The sequence below is a fragment of the Pangasianodon hypophthalmus genome, chromosome 22 (assembly GCF_027358585.1).
Source record: "Pangasianodon hypophthalmus isolate fPanHyp1 chromosome 22, fPanHyp1.pri, whole genome shotgun sequence".
NCBI lineage: Eukaryota > Metazoa > Chordata > Actinopteri > Siluriformes > Pangasiidae > Pangasianodon > Pangasianodon hypophthalmus.
Genome location: NC_069731.1, coordinates 14,899,047 through 14,920,349, shown reverse-complemented (window position 1 = coordinate 14,920,349; position 21,303 = coordinate 14,899,047). Strand labels below are relative to the sequence as shown.

Here is a 21,303-nt window from a genome sequence, read left to right as displayed (position 1 = left end):
ACAGAATCATTTTAAGCTGAACTTAAAACACCATTCAGCTCATGTCTTTGGTGCATTTTTGTTTTATTAATCTCAGGAGAGAGGAAAAAAGGGAACTGCTATTTATAACTGCTATAACGTAAGTGATAATGGGATACACAAACATTCTGTTAAATGTGATTAAATCACATTTAAAGTAAAATTCTAATTGCTGTGCTTTAAGAGCAACAAAACACTTCCTGATATGCTGTTATAGGAAAGTGTTCAGCTTCCAGGTGGATACAGGCACATCACACAACCCAGCCAGTGATTATTTTCCAATAACAGCATGCTTCATCAGGTTTAATCCTTACATGGCCTGTGCGTAATCATAACAGTTTCATCTAATATTGGCAGAGAATAATGCCATGGTTAGCGCCATACCATAGCTTCCATCTAACAATGAAGTTTAAAATTTTTTTTTTTTTTCCTACTGCAGCTCTTAAGCCTCGTAAAGTTGTATGAATATTTAACCAGGCCGCTGTGTGCACTTGGTGTTCAGTGTCTGCTGGTTTCTGATTTATTCCCAGCCAGTGTTTACAGTAACTAGGTGCTCTGAATAATTTAGCATTTTGCCATTAGTACTTTTAAGGAGTTATGACCTTCTCTATTTATTATCTCTTGGTGGCCTTCTAAAGTTTGGCACTCCGCCGCATAATTAACTGCGATTGTTCAAGATTAGGCCGAAAGTGCTTTTAAAGTTCGACGTTAACCTGCATGATGTGTTGCCCTCGTCTCTGTAGTTCATCATTGACCTTAATGGCACTTGAAGAACACATTAATGAGTCAATTATCTCATCTGACTCTGTATAATTTATAAAAATTAGAGGCTTGTGTCAAGAAAATAGATGTATGTTATAAAGAAAACTCAATATGAACGTGCATCAAACACTCACAGTCGAGTATTTTGATAAGGCTTACGGTTTAAATTCGTTTCTAAGACAAAAGTTAATGTGCATATGTAAATTTATTTCACAATGTATGTTTAATAAGTACCTTTGTACTTAAAACAAGCAGTTTAGAACTTTGTAGTTTAGGAGAAGCTGTGAGGAGCTCTGCTAATTTGGGAATGTTAAGAAAAGCCTCCTGATGAAGTTGGTTAAGATGCTGTGAGTGTACAGAGCGTCATCAGGATTACTGTTAAGAATTTAAATATAATTTAGGTTTAAAATTGTTTTACACTTTTTTTCCTGGTTGCTGCGTAATTCCATATGTGCTATTTCATACTGTTAATGTCTTCATTATTATTCTAAAATAACCATCTATGAGCAGGTATGTCCAAGCTTTTGGCAGGTAGTGGACGCTGGTGCAAAATACAGGCAGAATGTGATCATCCAGGTCTCTGTCCAGATTTATTATCCTGCCAAGATTACCCAACTAACCATTTCGGAGTATTGGTTTATATTTAACCCTTTCATGCATGAATTATTTATATCCAGATTCCAGATTCTATTATATTTTCCCTCTATTTTTTTCTAAAAATTGCATGATGTATGAATTTTGATTCTGTCTAAATATTACTTATATTAAAAAGTAAATGGATGATTGAATACATGAGTTAAAAAGGCTAAAGCAGTATACGCGAAATAATATTAATTTAACATATTTAATTTTCCAGTGTCAAATCTAAAGTGATCAGTGGAGTCTGAGACACCAAAAAAACATTTTTACTTTCTTATTTTATGTAGAAAGTTTGTAAAGATTGAGTATGACAAATAATCTACATAATAGCTACAGGTTATGCTAATTTACAGTAATGCTCTTAACTGATTTGGAGTTGACTGAGACCTGATATTTTCCTAAAACCTAAAAAAGAGCCTTAAATTGACTGCCCATAAGTGTGGACACTATGCATGAAAGGGTTAATGGCTCTGTTATGTATTAGGATCAGTGTTAAACTAATGAAACATTGAACTGTTCAACAAAGCAAGTAATTATCTATTTCCGTTACTGGATATCGTAACTAACAGTTCACTCAAAAAAATAAAGAAATAAATTAAAAAATTCCCCTTACCACAAGAGTAGTTGATCAGCTGAGTCAAATTTCAATATTTTCCGTTTTCACTATTATAGTTTTGTTGCTTTAGATCATTAATAAAGGAATCTGTGAAATCTAACACACCGGATGACTTGTTTATATAAAATGTCTTCATTTTGTCCGAAGGGTGTACAAATTTTACACAGAATTATATTTCAATAAAAATAAAAATAATTAAAAAAATAATAAATATATTTCATATAGCCATTAGTTCATTGGAGTTGAACACTGAACTAACCCTTGGTTCTCTTTTTGATATTCTCTCAGCCGAAGTACTGTTGACCATGACTCGACAAAGCGTGATTTCCACCAGCACGGGCCAAGAGCGAGTCTGCGCCCTGCAGAGGGTCCCTACTCATCCCCAGAACCCTACAACTCTACTGCCCCCTGCTGGAGGGAGATCATACACACACACACACACACACACACACACACACACACACACACACACACACAAAATTTGATATTTTGGACCTTGAGTGTCACCCTTTCAAATCTATGGATCCTACACAAACACACACACACAAGGCAAAGTCCATTTGTTGTATATGTATAAAACCGCATTCACCGTAGTGTGACTTAGCGTGACTCTCCTATAAACGGTGACATCAGGATCCTGTGAATGTATTCTCTCTCTCTCTCTCTCTCTCAGTGAACCCAATCCACACACACTCTTATATTCTCCTACTGTCCTGTCCCATAGTCCCACACAAATACCATGGCCGCGCTCAACATTTTAGCCATTTTTGCCTTTTTTTTTCATCTTTCTTTTTTTCTATAGAGTGAGAGTAATTTTAAAGATTAAAACTCTGCACAGAATGGTTTGCGGGCAGCATAACGATTTGTGAATTCAGATATTATTCTGTCCGGTGTGTCAAAGGAACAGTTCAGCCAGGAATAAAATGTACACTGTTTCCCCCTTTACTCCTGAATGTAGTCCATCAGCCAAGACGTGCTTTTATTCAACGTTTACTTGTTTAGTTTTGCCCCGGAGTTACGAGACTAATGTAGCTAACAAGTAAGGAAAGTTTAACCTACTGAAAATATTTTCCAAAAACACAGATTAACTTTGTAAACTTTATTTTTTAATAAACGATTTTGTGTGAAAACACATGATAGTCTGTATTTACAAGTTTATATTCATTTTCTCTAGCTAACAGATAAGATTAATGGAACATTCAGGATTCTACAGGTTTTAAGAATGTTATGCTGTAGGATTACAAAAAAAAAAAAAATCACAAATCTTAAAATCATTTCTTGTAACGTTATCAGAATGTTTCTGAAAAGCATCAGCAAAGGGTTTGTCTTAACGTTCCTACAACTAAAAAACGTTGCAGCAACATTGTAGGAATATTTATGAATGTTATGTGTGTATATATATATATATATATATATATATATATATATATATATATATATATATATATATATACATATATACATATATATATTAAAAATGTTGAAAACATTTCTTAAATGAAAACTTGAGGGTCGTCTTTTGCATTACTAACGAACTGGATGTAGTTTGAGGCACAGATTTACAGAACAGTGTGAGTGAGATGGACTTTTATTACTTGATAGCAGCATTAACTGCAGAGCTCCAGTGTGGAAAGAAAGAAGCAGACGTATGTGATGAAACGTGTCTTGGTTGATGACTGCATTTGACGTAGTGGTGACATAATGTACATTTCAATTTTTTTTGCGATACAGTTCCTTTAAATTTAATTCTATTCTCATGTATAGTGTTTTTTTTTTTGTTTTTTTTTAAATATGTAGATATCTGTAATGAGCTAGCGATGAGAAGAAATCCTGGAGTGATGCAGTGAACTTCACGTTTGCTTCTTCAGCTGTATCACTTACTATTTATAATTAAGAAAGTTTGGATTTTGGTCCAGTAGTTTCAGATAGAGCAAATCATGGATTTTTTTTGTGCTTAGCTGATAGATTGTACATACCAATAATAAAAAAATATATATATATATATATATTTATTTTGGATTTTCAGCTCTTCCGTTTTCCCCTTCAGCCTGGTCTTAACTGCTTCTTGAATGTTTTCACGTGTGTGTGATTTTTTTTTTTTTTCCCTCAAGCTTAGGGCTGGGCGATATCGGCAAGGCATCATATCATGATACTTACACTTTCATAATGTATGACAAATTGTGGTTTGCTAATAAAGTGTCTGTGGAGAAACAGCAGTGCTTTTAAAAAAAAGTAAATAAATAAAAAAAAAAGTATTATTTTATAGAGCTAGCTGCTAAACAGGATTCCACTGCAAATTTTGTGTTCCATGATTTTTTTTTTTGACGACTCAAAACCAGGATCGAGAGAAGAAAAAAGGATTTTATAGACATCCACTCACTGACATGAGCAACAGTTGAGTCAGTGTCATGAAAGCATTACTGCTTATCACATTGGTATATCGCCTGGCCCTACCTATGGTACTGAAGCAGATGAAGCGGGTTATTTTAGACAGTGAGTGTGTGTGTGTGTGTGTGTGTGTGAGCGCGTGTGTGAGCTCGCCGTGTGTACGGTGTACAGCTAATTGCTTTGCTTCTCAGCCTTTTAAAATTAAAAACCCAACACAGCCATAAACTCGGCACTGACGTGTTGCTTTTGTCTGTCGTGTTCCAAAAAGACGAGCAATAACTTGGTAAACGTTGCTTTGTTCGTTTTGTAATTTTGTACAAATTTTGCGCTCTCAGTTTTTGGACCCAGTATTAAGGATGGACGTTTTTTATTGTGGTTTATATTTTTGGGGGGAAAAAATACTACTAATAATGTTTAAATCTGTTCCTCAGCGATAAGCCGGTGTTGGTGGGGCAGCGCTGGACTTCAGGGTGGCTATTCTGACCAACAGGGTCTGCAGATCATTGAGTCCTTATATGGAAATAAGAGCAGTTCTGAGTGGGTGTGTCTTAAAGCCATGGATGCAAATGTGGCTGCGTCTTGAATCCATATATGGAAACAAGAGTGGTTCTGAGTGGGTGTGTCTTAAAGCCATGGATGCAAATGTGGATGCGTCTTGAATCCATATATGGAAACAAGAGTGGTTCTGAGTGGGTGTGTTTTAAGACTGATTGGAACTTCCATATATGGAAGTCAAGAAGAAAAGTCTTTTGGCATTCATACATGAATGTGTATTCAGGATTTTAAGTCATATTCATTAATTTTTATAATAATCACTCTACATCTAACCAGCTAGCTAACATGAATTAACCTGATGGGGTTTCTAACAGGAGTTTTGGTTCTGATTATAAATATTTATCATATACACTGATACTCTAGCCAGCTAGCTAGCATGGACTAACCTGAGACACTGTTTGAGTGCAATCTTAAAACTACTTTTGAGAATCTGGTGCTAATCAGAAATGTTCTTTATACGAGATATCTTTCATATAATGAGCTCAGAGACACATGCGTCAGTCTTCATGTGCCAATAATCAGTAATACAATATTTTGTGATATTTATCTAGCACCATATTTGTAAAATAGAGCCTTCAAAATATCACCTCGTACTCCACATTGCATTTGGGTGTAGGCAGTGTGGTTTTGGGGAGATAAAGCCTGTCCCTTTCAAATGCACCAGAAAGACAGCAGTCTTATAAGGTCCCTTAATTTGGACATGGTTTTATGTATCCTTCTCAGGGAAAGGCAGTCCCATGATTCGGTTTAACGTTTGAGCAGCATGGCAGTACCAGTGCGGATCTCCGTTTGTTGCTAAAGTTGTACATCAATCCAAGTCGACCATGTACTATTTTAATTTTCTCACCAGAGGTCTCTCTTTTCTCTTCCTTTACACACACTACTCCTTTATGGTTGACACTTTCAGACCACATTTGGACATCACTCGGTTTGGAAGTCCAGCGCTGTTGTCCTGCAGTGACACTTGGTCGGGAGTAGCCACTTCTTGAATCCAAAGATTGTCGCCATTTTAAATGGGTATAAGCCATGAGGTGGAGGCGCTGTGGGGTTTTCTAAAGCGTTTTTATCAGCCACTTTCCACCGACACCTGTAGTTTCTCTGTTGTGAGTGTGATTGTGCTCTGTAGTCAGCCAGTAGCATAGTGCTAACTGCAGGAAGCTAAGATGCTAAACGCTATATGTTGCCTTAGACCTTAATGTTGCATACAGAAGAGCTTTGTGTTACATCTGTACAGTCAGTCGCGATATGAGCTCACCACTGTTCCCAGTCACTTCACTCACTGCGACTTTCCTTGCTGCTGGGGTGCTAGACTGAAGAGTTTACCTTTTGTACTTTTAATATATCTTTTACCTAGAAAGTGTACCTTTAAAGCTTTACTCGAAAAGGTAATTACAGTCCAATTAGGTACCTTCATTTTTTTAAAGGTGCACTCTATAACCATTGATGGATAGATCCAGGTTAAAGATCCATATTAAAGGTACAAGTGATAAGAAGTACCACTCCAGCACCACAGAAAGGTCCAGTTTAATACTCGTTTATTCTGAGAGTGTGCTCTAGTGATGGAGTCTCTCTCTCTCTCTCTCTCTTTCTGTCTGTCTCTCCCTGTCTCACTTTCTATCTATCTCTCTATCTATCTATCTCTCTGTCTCTCTCTCGTTCTGTCTGTATGTCTTTCTCCGTCTTTCTCTCTCTCTATGTCTGTCTCTCTCTCTTTCTCTCTCTCTCCCTCTCTCTCTCTGTATGTCTGCCTGTCTCTCTGTCTCTCTCTCCCTCTCTCTGTATGTCTGTTTCACTCTCTCTCTCTCTCTCTCTCTCCCTCTCTCTCTCTCCCTCTCTCTGTATGTCTGCCTGTCTCTCTCTCTCTCCCTCTCTCTCTCCCTCTCTCTGTATGTCTGTCTCTCTCTCTCTCTCTCTCTCTCTCTCATCCATGTTTGTTTTTGTGATCAGCTGTGGGTTGATTATTATTTGTACAGTTCTGATTTCACCCTTTCAGTGATGATGATGATGATGATGATGATGCAACGGGAAATCGAAGCAATATGTAATTTATGGACCTTCTTCAGTAAAGCCGACAGTGTTGCGCGTTATGAAATGTATTATTATTATTATTATTATTATTATTATTATTATTATTATTAATTTTTGTGTGTCCGTGCACATTGAGAGCTCATCTGTTCACGCGCCTCGGTATTTCTGATATTTAGTGTGTGAGCGTTTTATGCAAAACTTTAAAAAGGTTATGCAAGTTGGCAAACTAATGCGGCTTCGCGGATGCTGTTTGATGTTTGGAAATAATAATAAATTACTGTTGTAAATAAAGAATTCTGTTTCAAACCAAAGTGTCTCGTTTATTTATTTCCCGAGTGTGTGTGTGTGTGTGTGTGCGGCAGTGTGTGTGTGTGTGTGTGTGTGTGTGTGCGGCAGTGTGTGTGTGAGTGTGTGTGCGGCAGTGTGTGTGTGAGTGTGAGTGTGTGTGCGGCAGTGTGTGTGTGAGTGTGAGTGTGTGTGCGGCAGTAAAGCGGAGTGGTTGTCCTGAGTGTGTGAGCGGCGCGTGCGCTTTCTAGGAACACTGGAAGCGCGCGCTTGAACCTAATAATAATAATAAGAAGAAGAAATTTTAAAAACATCGCTAGCATAAGATGTTTTAGATCTTTTCATAAACATGTTAGATATTGTATTTTTGTCTTATTCATCTTAATGCTGTTTATTTTGGCTACATTTTATTTCTTAACATCATGTTTATAGTCTCTTATATTTTTGTGGAAAATATTTCTTACATTGTTTTCCTGGAGCTTTTGGGAATTGCTGTCTATTCAGTGTAATTATTGAAGTTAATTTTGGATCTTGCTGTGGCACTGAAAGCTCGAGCATCAGGAAGATAAATAATAAAAGCGTTTGAATGATCACTGAGTCATTTCACAGCCAGAAACTGCACACACACAGGACTGGCTTTAGTCACAGCATCAGTGACAGTAACAGTAACAGGTTATAGCACTAAATGAGCTGCAACAGGGAAACATTACTGTCTCCGCTGGGGAATGCAGAAACAAACAGCTAAATTACATATGTATTATAAGTATTATTACATCAGGGATATAGCCAAAAAAGAAGAACAGTTATTTAGAGGAAAAGGTCAGACCTGGACCTGCATACTATAGACCTACAGTGACGTCTCTTTATGGGCCAGTTTTACTCTTACCACACTCAGGGACCTCAGTGGACATCTCAAATCCATCGGTGCTCCTTAATTATTATTATTATTATTATTATTATTATTATTATTATCAAGATGATGATGATGATGATGATGATGATGATGACCACAGCGACAGTTTTGGGAGGTTAGTACGAGCTGCTTGGGTATAATAATAATAATAATAATAATAATAATAATAATAATAATAAATTATAATATGTAATAATATAATAGTATACCCACTACTACTACTGCTACTACTATTAATAATAATAATAATAATAATGAGGAAGAGGATGATGATGATGATGATTGATGACAGTTGTGGGTGGTTAGTACGAGCTGCTTGGGTATAATAATAATAATAATAATAATAATAATAATAATAATAATAATAATGATAATAATGAGGAAGATGATGATGATGATGATGATGATTGATGACAGTTGTGGGTGGTTAGTACGAGCTGCTTGCTTTATTTATTTATTTATTGATGTCTGATGCATTTCTTTCCAACCCTTTTTCCATGTGAGGTTACAGGATGTGAATGAGGTCATTGACATGTGACGCAAAATTAAATACAGGATAAATAAATACTACATGAGACTGGTCCTGGGATGATGCCTGTGGTGTGGTCATGCCTACAGCACTTGTGAGGAGGCAGGTTGTGTGTCCTGCATCCTGCTATTGCTGCGGAGACTGTAGACCATCATCACCTCTGTTTTAAACTACTGCTCTACTGTAAGGCTGTGTGAATCCTGCAGATTAACCTGACTGCATTACATTTGTCTGGAATCTGCTCAGTGCTCACCATGGGCTCATATTAATTCAGATATTTTATGCAGAACTGTTTTTTTTTTTTTTTTGACAAACTTTTACCAGTAGTCCATGTCTTATCACATAGCAGAGGGCAATAGATACACACGCATCAATCAAATAATCAAACAAATTACTGAAGTTTTTCCAATAGGGGTTAATTAATTAATTACTAATCAATAATTCAACACCACAATAAGATGATTAAATAATACTCAGTTCAGCTTCTTTTTTACTGTGTGTTTAATGCACCCTGTGACATAACTGCACTATTCTCTTGTATAAACACTAAATGTTAAAGAAAATCTGACAATAGCCTGAAGTGGTGTGTGTGTGTGTGTGTGTGGTTATTGTAATAAGGCAGCGGTAGTTAACACATTAGAGAAGTCACTGTTGCATAAGAAAGAGTCTTAGAGAAGGAAGAAGGGGGGATCAGGACTGAGGGTTAAATCCCCCTGGAGGGAGGGGAGGATGTGTGTGTGTGTGTGTGTGAGAGAGAGAGAGAGAGAGAGAGAGAGACTTCCCTTCTTTCCTCCTCATGTTTCCAGTTCAGCATCCCAGCTTCAACTGATCCACTTCACTCTCTCTCTCTCTCTCTTGCACACAAACACTTTGCATTTGTTGTTGTTGTTGTTGTTGTTGTTTTTCGCATCCGAGACGAATGTGGCCCTGATTTCCCTCCATCTGCTTCAAAATCTGCTTTTCCGGTGAGTGATTGACATTTCTTCACTTTAACCTGTATTATACTGGAACTACTAGTTCATATTGCCGAAGGCGGACAGGCACGCGCCGATAATCAATTATATGCTACGATATACCGTGAGAATGATCATTAATCACTCATTAAAGTGTCTAGGTAAAGGACAAAGATAAAGTCTGCTCTATTTCATGGCAACCTTTTGAAACATAATGCAGAATGAGAGCACGCAAACAGGCTATAGAGGCATTTTTATTTATGATATCGTGACAATAATCGTCATAAACCGGTATATATTTACAGCGATAATAGTTTACAGGGACTGTGTGCACATGCACGTGCTGCAGTCACCAATCTGCAAATACAACTGATTAGTATTTATTAATTGGGCTTGTTAATCTAGTGTGTGTGCGCGCGCGTGTGTGTGTGCGTGTGTGTGTGTGTGTGTGTGTGTGTGTGTGTTCACCCGCAGTAATGAGTCAGGCTCAGGAAGTTTATGGAGCATGACACCTCCTTTAAAGCTGCTAAAAGAGTGAGGCGCTTCATTAATGCTGACCCTCACGACCCTGATTTGTTTCGCCTTATGCACGTTTTTATTATATTTTAATGTATTTTATTAGCAGTAATATTTGTATAGATGTAATTATTTCATTAGTCAATTACTCACACTAAAAAAACAAATATCTAACACTAAAAAACTCACACTAAAGTGCAGTCTTAAAGATAAAAATTTTTATAAAAATTTCTCTAAAGCAAGAAAAAAAAAGTTTTTGCTTCCTTAAAGAATTTCATGCTTTGACTCCAAACATTTTTGTTTGAGCCACAATGCACTGAGGCATCACTTCCCACCACAAAGAGCTTTTACACATAATGTAAATATTTATGGTGGGAAATAAATCTTCAGCAAGAACTGTTAAAGAAGCATAGGAGGAGAAGAAAAAAAAACATTCTTTATGTCACTAAACCTTTCGTTTTTAGCATGTTAATTGTTTTTAAGTAAATTTTTTCTTACCTCTATTCATTATTGCATCTTCTCTGTCCTATTCTTGCTATTTTACGCATCTTTAAATGATTGACAAGTGCTATTTATATAGCCTGATTATTATTATCTCATAATCATAATAATAATAATAATAATAATAATAATTACCTTTATCAGTGATGGTTCTTAATCCTTTAGAGGTTCTGTGTAAATTAGTTCTGGACTCAAAATAAATTGTGCAAAATCAGCTAAATAAAGATTATTATTATTATTATTATTATTATTATTATTATTATTATTATTATTATTATTATTATTATTATTGCAGTTTAGACAGGAAAAGAACATATGAGGAAAAATAAAATATGGCAGAGCACGACTTCATAACGACTTTAAAGTAAGGAATTTTCTCTCAAGGCAGCATGGGAGCTGTTAGCCTTTTATTAATAAAAACACAACAACGAATGAAATGATCTTTTTCTGATATGTTGGTCATTGTGTGTGTACAAATGCGTGGAAATAAACCTGTATCCACAATTCCCTCAATACAACAACAGGATGCTTTATCAGGAGCTGTTCTTATACAGAACAAAAATGAACTATACTCTTTTTTGTGTATTATGTTTTTGGGTCTATATTGGATATTTTTCCTAAAATAAAAATAAAAATGAAATGCTTATCCATGGCTCAGGCAGTTGGACTTCAGGTGCTCAGTGTTCACAGCCACTAAAAGATTCAGATCAGTCAAAAAAATTAGTTTCTTTTAGTTAAAATATAACTGTTTTTTGCTATTTTTGGTTGGTTGTTGTTTGTAATAACATGATAAAATATATGTAGTAATAATACATAGTATATATTCTGTAGAGAAAATGATTGCTTGTTTGGATTATTAAAGGCTTGGTTTCTCCTTGGAGATCTTTCTGAAATGGAAAAACCAAAGAACCCTTAAGAATTTAATAAGAATACATACAGACTATATAAAACAGCATTAATTAGACCACGTGTGTTTACGATTCTTTATATTCATCTCGTTTACCTGTTTTAAAATGCAGTAATAATTCTCATATTACTTTTCTAGTGTTTTATTAAGCTAATTCTTTTTTATTTATTTACAGTCTTTTGTCTGTTAATTTTACATTGTTCACTGATAAAATAAATAACAGGCGAATACTGATGATTTTGAATTACACTATTTTTTGAGAATTATGAAGAAAAATAATGATAGTACTTTGATCATTTAGTAACTGTAAACTCTAATCCATAATAAACATTTCATTAAGAATTTTCCTAAATAATTATGTGGCTCACTAGATAACATACAAGGCTGATGGATGATGATGATGTTGATGATTTATTGTACAGTGGATTTTTAAGTCATTTCTAAAAAGAATTATTATTATTATTATTATTAGTAGTAGTAGTAGTAGTAGTAGTAGTAGTAGTGGTATAGAAATAAAGATAAATGAATGTCAGAATGTTCTGGATGAGTGCAAGACCCATCACTAAATGTATAAAATGTCGAACTTTTCCACAGAGTTCAGCAGGAAGCCTGAATCTGCAGATCGTCTCCTCGCCATCAGCTCAGCGTGCCCTATGTCTGCTGCAGTGATGGCCGCCTCTGGTTCTTGCATGAACCTCCTAAGGAGAAACCCCACCTTCCAGCCTCTTCATCCTCTCCATCCTGCTCTCCATCCTCCTCTCCATCCTCCTCTTCACCCTCTCGGCTCAGACACACATTCTTTCCTGAGCCAGCAGTCTTCCATCCTCCATGAGCAAATTTTCAACCTTCCATATTTCAACATAATCCAACCGAATCACACACACAGACCTCAGCACACACCGGGCTCTCTGTCAGGCTTCAACAGCCCTGCTTCATCCTCCTCTTCCTCTTCCTCTCCAAACAAAGACGCCTTCATGCACCCTCAGATGATAGAGGAACCGAAGCGCACTTATAGTTTCACCCAGGAGGATTTGTTCACTGTGCTCTATGGATACAGTAAAGACCATCAGCAGGGGGTCGGACACGCCATCTCAGGACTGCTGCTACCTAATGACCCAGGTATTATGATTTATCATTCTTTTATATATTATTATTATTATTATTATTATTATTATTAATATTATTATTATTAATCTCTGAATTAAACTTTCTTAAGAATTTAGATGTTCTTCTTCTTCTTCTCCTTATTATTATTATTATTATTATTATTATTATTAATCTCTGAATTAAACTTCCTTAAGAATTTAGATGTTACTTCTCCTTATTATTATTATTAGTATTATTATTATTATTACTGATGGTGGTGGTGTTTATTATTGGTCACAGTTTAATTAATTATTATTGGTATTACTGTTATTATGGTACTGTAATCTAAAGAAATATTGTCTCAATCAGTATTATTGTCCATAATAATACTGCTGTAATTACTAACAAATATAAAACAATTATGTAATTTTTTAGGTTTTAAAAAACTAATGTAAAATTACTTTAATAATAATAATAATAATAATAATAATAATAATCTCGTGTTCTTCTTCCTTACCTTGTTGCCCTATTTCGTCTTTCTTCTTCTTCTTCTTCCTTTTAAATTATTATTATTATTATTATTATTATTATTATTATTATTACTGTTTCCTAGTCACCCAAGTAAATAGCGTAATAAATACATTCTGATAAATAATTTTGAATTAATTGTTATTCACTTATATCTCTGTTTATCAGAATATTAGTGGTCATTAGTCAGTAAAGTGCAGGGTTTATTTCTGTATTTAAGCTGGAAAAGCGTCTCGCGCTCTTTCACACCGAGTCTCACTGTGCTTCACTTTCAGACCTGCTGCCTGCCAGCATCGACACAGGAAGTCTCGAGCTGCCTGAAGGTGCGGGATTTATTCTCTTGTGTGTCACGTGATTTTTAAGATTTAATTCCAATGAATTATTTTTAGATTTAAATTTTAAATGGGACGCAAAGTGACAAAGCGTGAAGATGAAACGCAATTTTGTGTGTGTGTGTGTTCTCAGGTCTGTGTGTGCTCCGGTGCTCGTGCGCCGGTGTTCCCCACTGTGGGGTTTTTGCCGCGCGCAACTCTATACCTAAAGGCACGCGCTTCGGGCCGTACCGCGGGAAAGCGGTGAACACAAGCGAGATCAAAACACACCACGACAACACACTCATGTGGGAGGTTAGGACTAGTATTATTATTATTATTACTATTATTATTATTACTATTGTTGTTGTTGTTATTATTATTATTATTATTATTATTATTGATTATGATGATGTAAGTGTTAGAGTGGATTGGAAACACTGCACTAATGTGATGTTGCAGATCTTTGAGAAGGGTCGGTTGAGTCACTTTGTGGACGGCGGCGGCGCGCGCGGCAGTTGGATGTCGCTGGTGCAGTGCGCGCGCTTCCCGGAGGAGCAGAACGTGGTGGCGGTGCAGCGCGCGGGCCGCATTTACTACGAGACGTGCCGCGAGGTGCGACCCCTGCAGGAGCTGCTGGTGTGGTACGGAGACACCTACACCCTGTACATGGGCATCCCCATGTCCCTCAGAGAGGAGGAGGAGGAGGAGGAGGAGCAGGACGGAGGTGAGCACGAGGACAAACAAACAAACAAACAAACAAACAAACAAACATAGCGTTATAAAGGAGATTGAGGTGAAAAGACAAGGAAAGAAAGTATAGAATAGAATGAATAAAAAAATAGCCTATATGGAATAAGGAATAAATCAAAAGTAGGGGGAATAGGAAAGATAGCAGATGAAGAAAGATGGTAGGACGAAAGCTATTACGTGAGGAAAGAAAGAAAGAAAGAAAGAAAGAAAGAAAGAAAGAAAAAAAATAAAAAACGTAAGAAAGCATAAATAAAAAGCAGAGGGTAGTATGAAAGGCATTAGGTGAGGAAAAGAAAGAAAGGAAGAAGAAAGAAAGAAGGTAAGAAAGAATTAATCAAATATATGTAAGCAAGAATAAATAAAGTTGTAGGTTGTAGGTATGTTACTGTCTGAGAAAGAAAGAAAGAAAGAAAGAAAGAAAGAAAGAAAGAATTTAATTAATAAAAATATATGTAAGAAAGAATAAATAAAAAGGGGGGGGGGTTGTAGGTATGTTACTGTCTGAGAAAGAAAGAAAGAAAGAAAGAATTTAATTAATAAAAATATATGTAAGAAAGCATAAATCAAAAACAGAGGGTAGTATGAAAGGTATTAGGTGAGAAAGAAAGAAAGAGAAAGATTTTTGTGTGTGGTAAGTTAATGTGCGTGTGTGTGTGTGTGTGTGTGTGTAGACTCGGCTGAGGGCTATAAATGTGATCGATGTGGAAAGGTCTTCGCTTACCGATACTACAGAGATAAGCACCTGAAGTACACGCGCTGTGTGGATCAGGGAGACCGGAAGTTCCCCTGTCATCTCTGTAACAGATCGTTCGAGAAGAGAGACCGGCTGCGCATCCACATCCTGCACGTGCACGAGAAACACCGCCCGCATAAGGTACAGCAACCGATTCCGACATGCGCGTGAACAGCCACTGAGTCTGTTAAAGCAAGCCACTACAGGTGAATAGAGTTATTATTCAAACAAGAAAGAGCACAATCAGCGTTTGCCAAGTTTATATATATATATATATATATATATATATATATATATATATATATATATACACACACACACACACACAATTTTTTTCAAATCAGTTTTCGAGAAATATTGTCTCTGTTTCATTATATAAAACCAAAATGTTGTGTTAGAGTCTAAATGTTTATTTCACTGTGAATGAAAGTGTAAATTTCATGAAAGCAGGTATTCAGGAAACTGAGATTTTTATTTTTTTGCTCTGAATACAGAAAAAAAATAAAACATATTTTGACAGAAAAACTATATTGTAGCATATGTAACATCTTTTTCCTAGACAAGAATATTAGTTTTACCGAAGTCTAAGGAAAGCACTCTTTGTTTTATGTAAATAGGCTGTAAAATACAAAATAATGTGATAGCAGTCTACTCTGACAGTTTAAAAAAAAATATGCAAGGAAAAATAAAGAAAATGTTCTGTAAGGAAAAGTAATGTGTTTAATTTTGAGGCTGATAAAATGCTCAGTTTCAATAATTGGGCAAAACAAATGGTATATTCTAGCAAAGGACCTGTAATACTGTGTGCTGCTTTGTTATGAAGTCAATTTTCACTTCAATTAAAATTCTAAATTTAACATAAATATTTCAATTAAAAATTCATTTCTAAGCAATATAAAAGCAAACCTCAGGGGGAAAACTGTAAGATATTGTGAAATTTATTATTTTTGCAAGATGAAATCAACGGGTAATATAGCTTTGTAAAGCAAAATATTTAACTCAATAACACTGAATTCACAGATTAAAAATTAATTGCCATGTGATATATTAACTATGACACATTTCTGCAAATTGGACCTCACAAACATTTTGATCCACCATCAAAATAAAGATAATAGATAGATTTAAAAAAAAAAAAAAAAAAAAAGGTTAAATAAATACTACTGCAAATAGGGACATGCATCACTGTAAAAAACAAACAAAAAAAACCGTAATTTTTAGAGTATATGCATAATTGCACCATTCTGTTTATCTGCATTTATCTGAATTATTTTTTATTTTTATTCTTCTGTTCTTTTGCATTATTTGTATTATTTATATCCACCTGGAATCAACACAGTGATGCAATCTCAGGAAAACTTCAGGAAAGCTTTACATGTACTGCCAGGTTTTCCAGTAGCATCGCAGCCCAGAGTTCATCGTTCAGTAATGATCTTTACTTTATGATGCTTTTGGGAAACCCAGCCCTAAAGGTTAGAGGTCACAGCGTCAATGTCGAAGTCATTCTTATGAACCATGACCTCTGACGTCATCCTGGCCTACAAATGATGAGGAATTTTGAACGTGTCCATCTCCCTGACGTGTGTATGTTCAGATATCAGGAAGGTTTGGTGTTTGCTGCTCTAACACTCGTGCTTTCCCTCTTGTCCTGTCTCTTTGTGCAGTGCTCTGTGTGCGGCAAAAGTTTTTCTCAGTCCTCGAGCCTCAACAAGCACATGCGCGTGCACTCCGGAGAGAGGCCTTACAAATGCGTCTACTGCAACAAGGTGAGGAAAAAAACCCTGCCGATTTTCACCCCATTTCACGGTGTGTTTAACGCGAGTGTGTGCTCATTGTGCACACTTACATGCTAATTAATGCCAGATGCACAGCCGAGTGCTATTGTTTGCAAGGATTATACGCCTTTAATTTATGACTCGCGCGCAGGAACAAAAGTTTTCCTGCCCCTTTTGTCTTAAAACAACACAAAAGAGGGACTTACAGACTCCTGACACGGGTGTGAGTGTAAACCGTGATAAGGAAATCTTTATTTTATAAAGCTATTGTTAATAACAACAACAACAACAGAATCTTGTTATGCATCATGACGTCACTAAGGATCCTCATTTAGGATATAGCTATGTTATACTCCATTGAACTGACCATGAATTTTTCAGCTTGTTCCACCCACTTTCAGCTGTCAGCCATTTACAAAAAGAGCACAAATTAAAAGTATTGTGGTGTTGTCTGAAGTTTGTTTCTTTAGTTACTAAGGCTACTGTAGCTAAAAAGTAAGGGAAGCTTTTAGCTTCTAGTTTATTACCAGGCAAAAAAAAAAAAGAACACACTTTTTCAAATCAATTTTCAAGAAATATTGTCTCTGTTTCAAAACTTTTTCAAACTTTATTAATTAAATCATATATACACACACGTTCCTGGGCAAAAAAGGGCCAAGCCCAAAATGGCAAAATATTAAACTTTTAATTGTCTTAACAAAAAAACATGGTCAGGAAATGACCAAGAATTAAACAAATAGAAAAGGGAACCTGTATGTTTGATTGCTTTAAATGTTTAAGCCTTGTGGCTCTGAATGGGCTGCATCAGGTGTGGCAGATAACCAAATAATGACTAATCTTTTAAGAAAAAAAATCCAAGAAGATTTTTTGGAAAATTTTGTACACCCAGACATGTTAGTTTGAATTTCACATCAAACATTTTAATCATTGTCACGATTTAACTTTGTGTACAAGAAGACGTAAGTGAATTTCCCTGTTTCTAGCTTTTCCCCAAACAGCAAAAGTAAACTAGCAAATGGTGGCACAGGAGCTCTCAGGAATGTTTAATTCGTGCTAATTTTCTGACCAATGATTTGTTGTTAAGACCATAAGCTTAATATTTGCCATTTTGGGCTTGGCCCATTTTATTTTCCCCAGGAGTGTATATAATGTTTTAATTAAAGTTTAAATGGTTGTTTTTGCAGGCGTTCACTGCCTCCAGCATCCTCCGCACACACATCAGGCAACACTCAGGTGAAAGGCCATTTAAGTGCAAACACTGTGGGAAAGCCTTCGCCTCTCATGCGGCCCATGACAGCCACGTACGCCGGAGCCACGCCAAAGACAAACCGGTGGCATGTGATCTCTGTGACAGCACGTTTGATCAAGCAGAGGAGCTTAAAGAGCACATGAAGATCCACAAGAGTGAGTTCATACTTCACACCTGCTCTCACAGTAACATGTAGAAGTGAAACACTAGCTGTCTGGTCTGCTATAAGTTCATCCTTTCGTCAATGTGGATTCAACTTGGAGTTTTGCTCACATAACATAATGTGGCTTTGCATTAACTCACTACTAGTATTTGCATATACAGAATGCTGATATAGCCTATGTGTTACTAATGTAATTTCATAGTTTATTTTTATATAGTTTTGCTCTTATTCGTTGAGTTTAAATGAGCTGTATGCATACATTTTCCTTGCATAATGATCTCAACAGGTTATTTTTTTTTATAAATAAAAAGTTTGCCTTTATTTATCAATATCTGTATTAGTATAAGACTGAAGTTCTGTGACGCCGCTGTGGTGGGAAGTTTTGGCTCCACATAAATTATTTACACGTTTTACATCCGCAGTGCGTCGTTACATCCTCTGTGCATTTATGACAGACGTTTATCTTATTGAGAAAGGTTCTCAAATGACAGCACAGATATTTATTTATGTAAGAAAGATTTCCTGCAAATAATTATTTAATTTGGTTTGTTTATAGAAAGATATATATATACACACACAGTATAATATTAACTATAATACATATATTACAATATATAAAACTAAGAAAACTATATCCAATCATTGTCAGTCAATATTATTATACAATATTATTATTATATTATTATACACACACACACACACACACACATATATATATATATATATATATATATATATATATATATATATATATATATATATATATATATATATATATATATATACACACACACATTATATTATATATATATATATATATATATATATATATATATATATATATATGTGTGTGTAAGTAATATCTTCTTGACATTTATATTTAATATATTTATATTATTAAATATAATATATATATTTATTTCCACAGAGTGCCCGCTCATGCAGTCCCCGGCTCTTCCTTCCTCTCCTGGAACACACACGGCAGATCAGAATGGCCCTTTAAACACCAAATGTGGTCGAGTGCAGCGGGACCTCACCACGAGTTTCCCGCCTTTTCCAGGAATCCCCTCCAGTTACAGACCATGGAATTAACTCACCAACCTTTGTGACTCCATCCTAACCTGCGCACTAACATACCACACAGCATGGCTGTGATCTAATTCAAGACACAGGTCTTAGCTCAGGCATAGGATCCTGGACATTGCTGGTGTGTTCAAACTAGTACACTAGCCTAGCTTAGCATCAGGTGTAATAGGCTAGGCTATGTAACAACTTAAACGCAGTGTGATTGGAACATTCACCAGGAACATTCTGGAGCCCAACAACAATAACCACCTGGCCAGAGTTTTCATTCCCTGAATAGAGCTGAACAATGAGGGGTCTGGAAGTAAATATGGCATTTGTGATGGCTGTAATAAATTAGATGTTTGGTGATGAAGCTAAGCTATACGCTACTTTTTGTATATATTGTGATTAATCGCCAAAGTCCCTGTGAAGTCATGGAACATGGAAATTGCACTGGACAGGACCATCCACTTTTTCAACAGCCTTGTTTCCAGAAGCACCCTGACTACGACATAGTTTGCTAGACCACTAGCTAAGTTAATGAATGAGCTGCTGAATTAGGCTAAAATAGCTGGCACTCTGGTGCAACATGTAACATTGCCAGTCCTGAGCCCATGCTACTGTCTGTGTGGAGTTTCACATGTTCTTCCCATGTTCTTCCCATGTTAGCATGGGCTTCCTCGAGGTTCTTCAGTTTCCCCCTCCCTCCTAAAAACATGTTGTTAGGTGAATTGACTATGCTAAATGGCCGTAGGTGCGAATGTATGATGCCTTGTGATGGAATAGCGTATTCCTACCTCTCTTTCCACATTCCCGGAATAGTCTCCACATCCACCTTGACTCTGACCAGGATAAAGTGGTTACTGAAGATGAATGAATGAATTAGGTTAAAATAATCAGACATATCAAACAAATAAATCGACTATATATACACAATAACTACAAAACACTTTACAAAGGATTGTTAATCCTTAAAAGCACACTGGAGACACTAGAGAAAATACACAAGAGCATCATGGGATCAGTAGCTCTTTCCACTGGAAAAGACATTCGTGATGCAGTCGTGTACCTCGTTGAGAGAAACTTCCAGAACCAAGGCCTCTTCAGCTCTGTCAGCCTATTGTTTCAGTCTTTCTTGATTTCATCCTGTTCTATTTAATACACATGTAAGTAGCTTATATTTAATATTATAATTTCCTCTTGTGGTTTTTATTGTGATTTAATGTCTTAATTTATTACACTGTATGTTTTTAACTAGAAGTGGTGTTTTGTTGTTTTTCAACTTGCAGCAAATTGTGATGTGCTGTAAAATTATTATTATTATTATTATTGTTATTGTTATTATTATTTTGTCATTGTTAAACTAGCTAATCATGTTTATATTGCAAATGTCATTTTTCTGTGATTCTATCCATATAATGTATAGCTGTAAGCTAAACATGGCATTGTATCACTATAAACAAAAAACATACAGCATGAATCATGAGTAATCTCATTAATTCAGTAAAGAGTTGTTTTACACATTCCATGTGGTGTTTTGATTCGTCTGAATCAGCGTGATGCAATGTCTCACTGAATCAGTTCAGCATCTTATCAGATTATCATTTGAACCCGTTGCTTGTGGAAACTTTATGGAAAGTTTTTTCCAGGTTAATAAATGTTGGTAACTGGATCATTTTACATACTTTTCATAGTTATTGTTTAAAATGTGGAGCTGATATATAGACTCAATAATACACAGGTGTGTGTGTGTGTATGTGTGTGTGTTTGCAGGTGTGCAGTATAGTAACTGTGTCTTCTGAATGTTATTTGAATTTGACAGAGAATTGTAGAGTGTGTGTGTGTGTGTGTGTGTGTGTGTGTGTGTGTTTTACTAAGTGATGGTTAGGGGTGGGATAGGAGGGGCACGAACCTCCCCCAACAGCAAATTAATGACAATAGACTGCTGCAATGAGGTGTGTGTAGTGAAGACACGAGAAAACAAAAGCGACCTTTCTGACATCTGCCGCCCAGTTTGTGGGTGTGTGGGT

General features: G+C 36.0%; 2 protein-coding genes across 5 annotated transcripts in view; both read left to right on the top strand.

Annotated features, from left to right (window-relative positions):
• The window catches only part of ncoa2 (nuclear receptor coactivator 2), a 59,862-nt gene extending 56,376 nt beyond the window's left edge, over positions 1 to 3,486 (top strand). For all 4 annotated transcript variants that reach the window (XM_053227919.1, XM_026937935.3, XM_026937934.3 and 1 more), the window contains exon 22: positions 2,324 to 3,486. In XM_053227919.1, coding sequence (XP_053083894.1) covers positions 2,324 to 2,338 — 15 coding nt within the window. In that variant the 3' untranslated portion in view covers positions 2,339 to 3,486. The remainder of the gene's footprint in view (positions 1 to 2,323) is intronic.
• A 6,033-nt stretch (positions 3,487 to 9,519) lies between these two features.
• prdm14 (PR domain containing 14) lies at positions 9,520 to 20,891 on the top strand. Its single transcript, XM_026938179.3, has 9 exons — positions 9,520 to 9,698; positions 12,205 to 12,729; positions 13,500 to 13,547; positions 13,690 to 13,850; positions 13,998 to 14,262; positions 14,960 to 15,162; positions 16,686 to 16,787; positions 17,981 to 18,200; positions 19,137 to 20,891. Exons 2-9 carry the CDS (start codon positions 12,264 to 12,266, stop codon positions 19,298 to 19,300), a joined length of 1,629 nt encoding a protein of 542 aa, XP_026793980.3. The 5' UTR covers positions 9,520 to 9,698; positions 12,205 to 12,263; the 3' UTR covers positions 19,301 to 20,891.
• Positions 20,892 to 21,303: the final 412 nt, after the last annotated feature.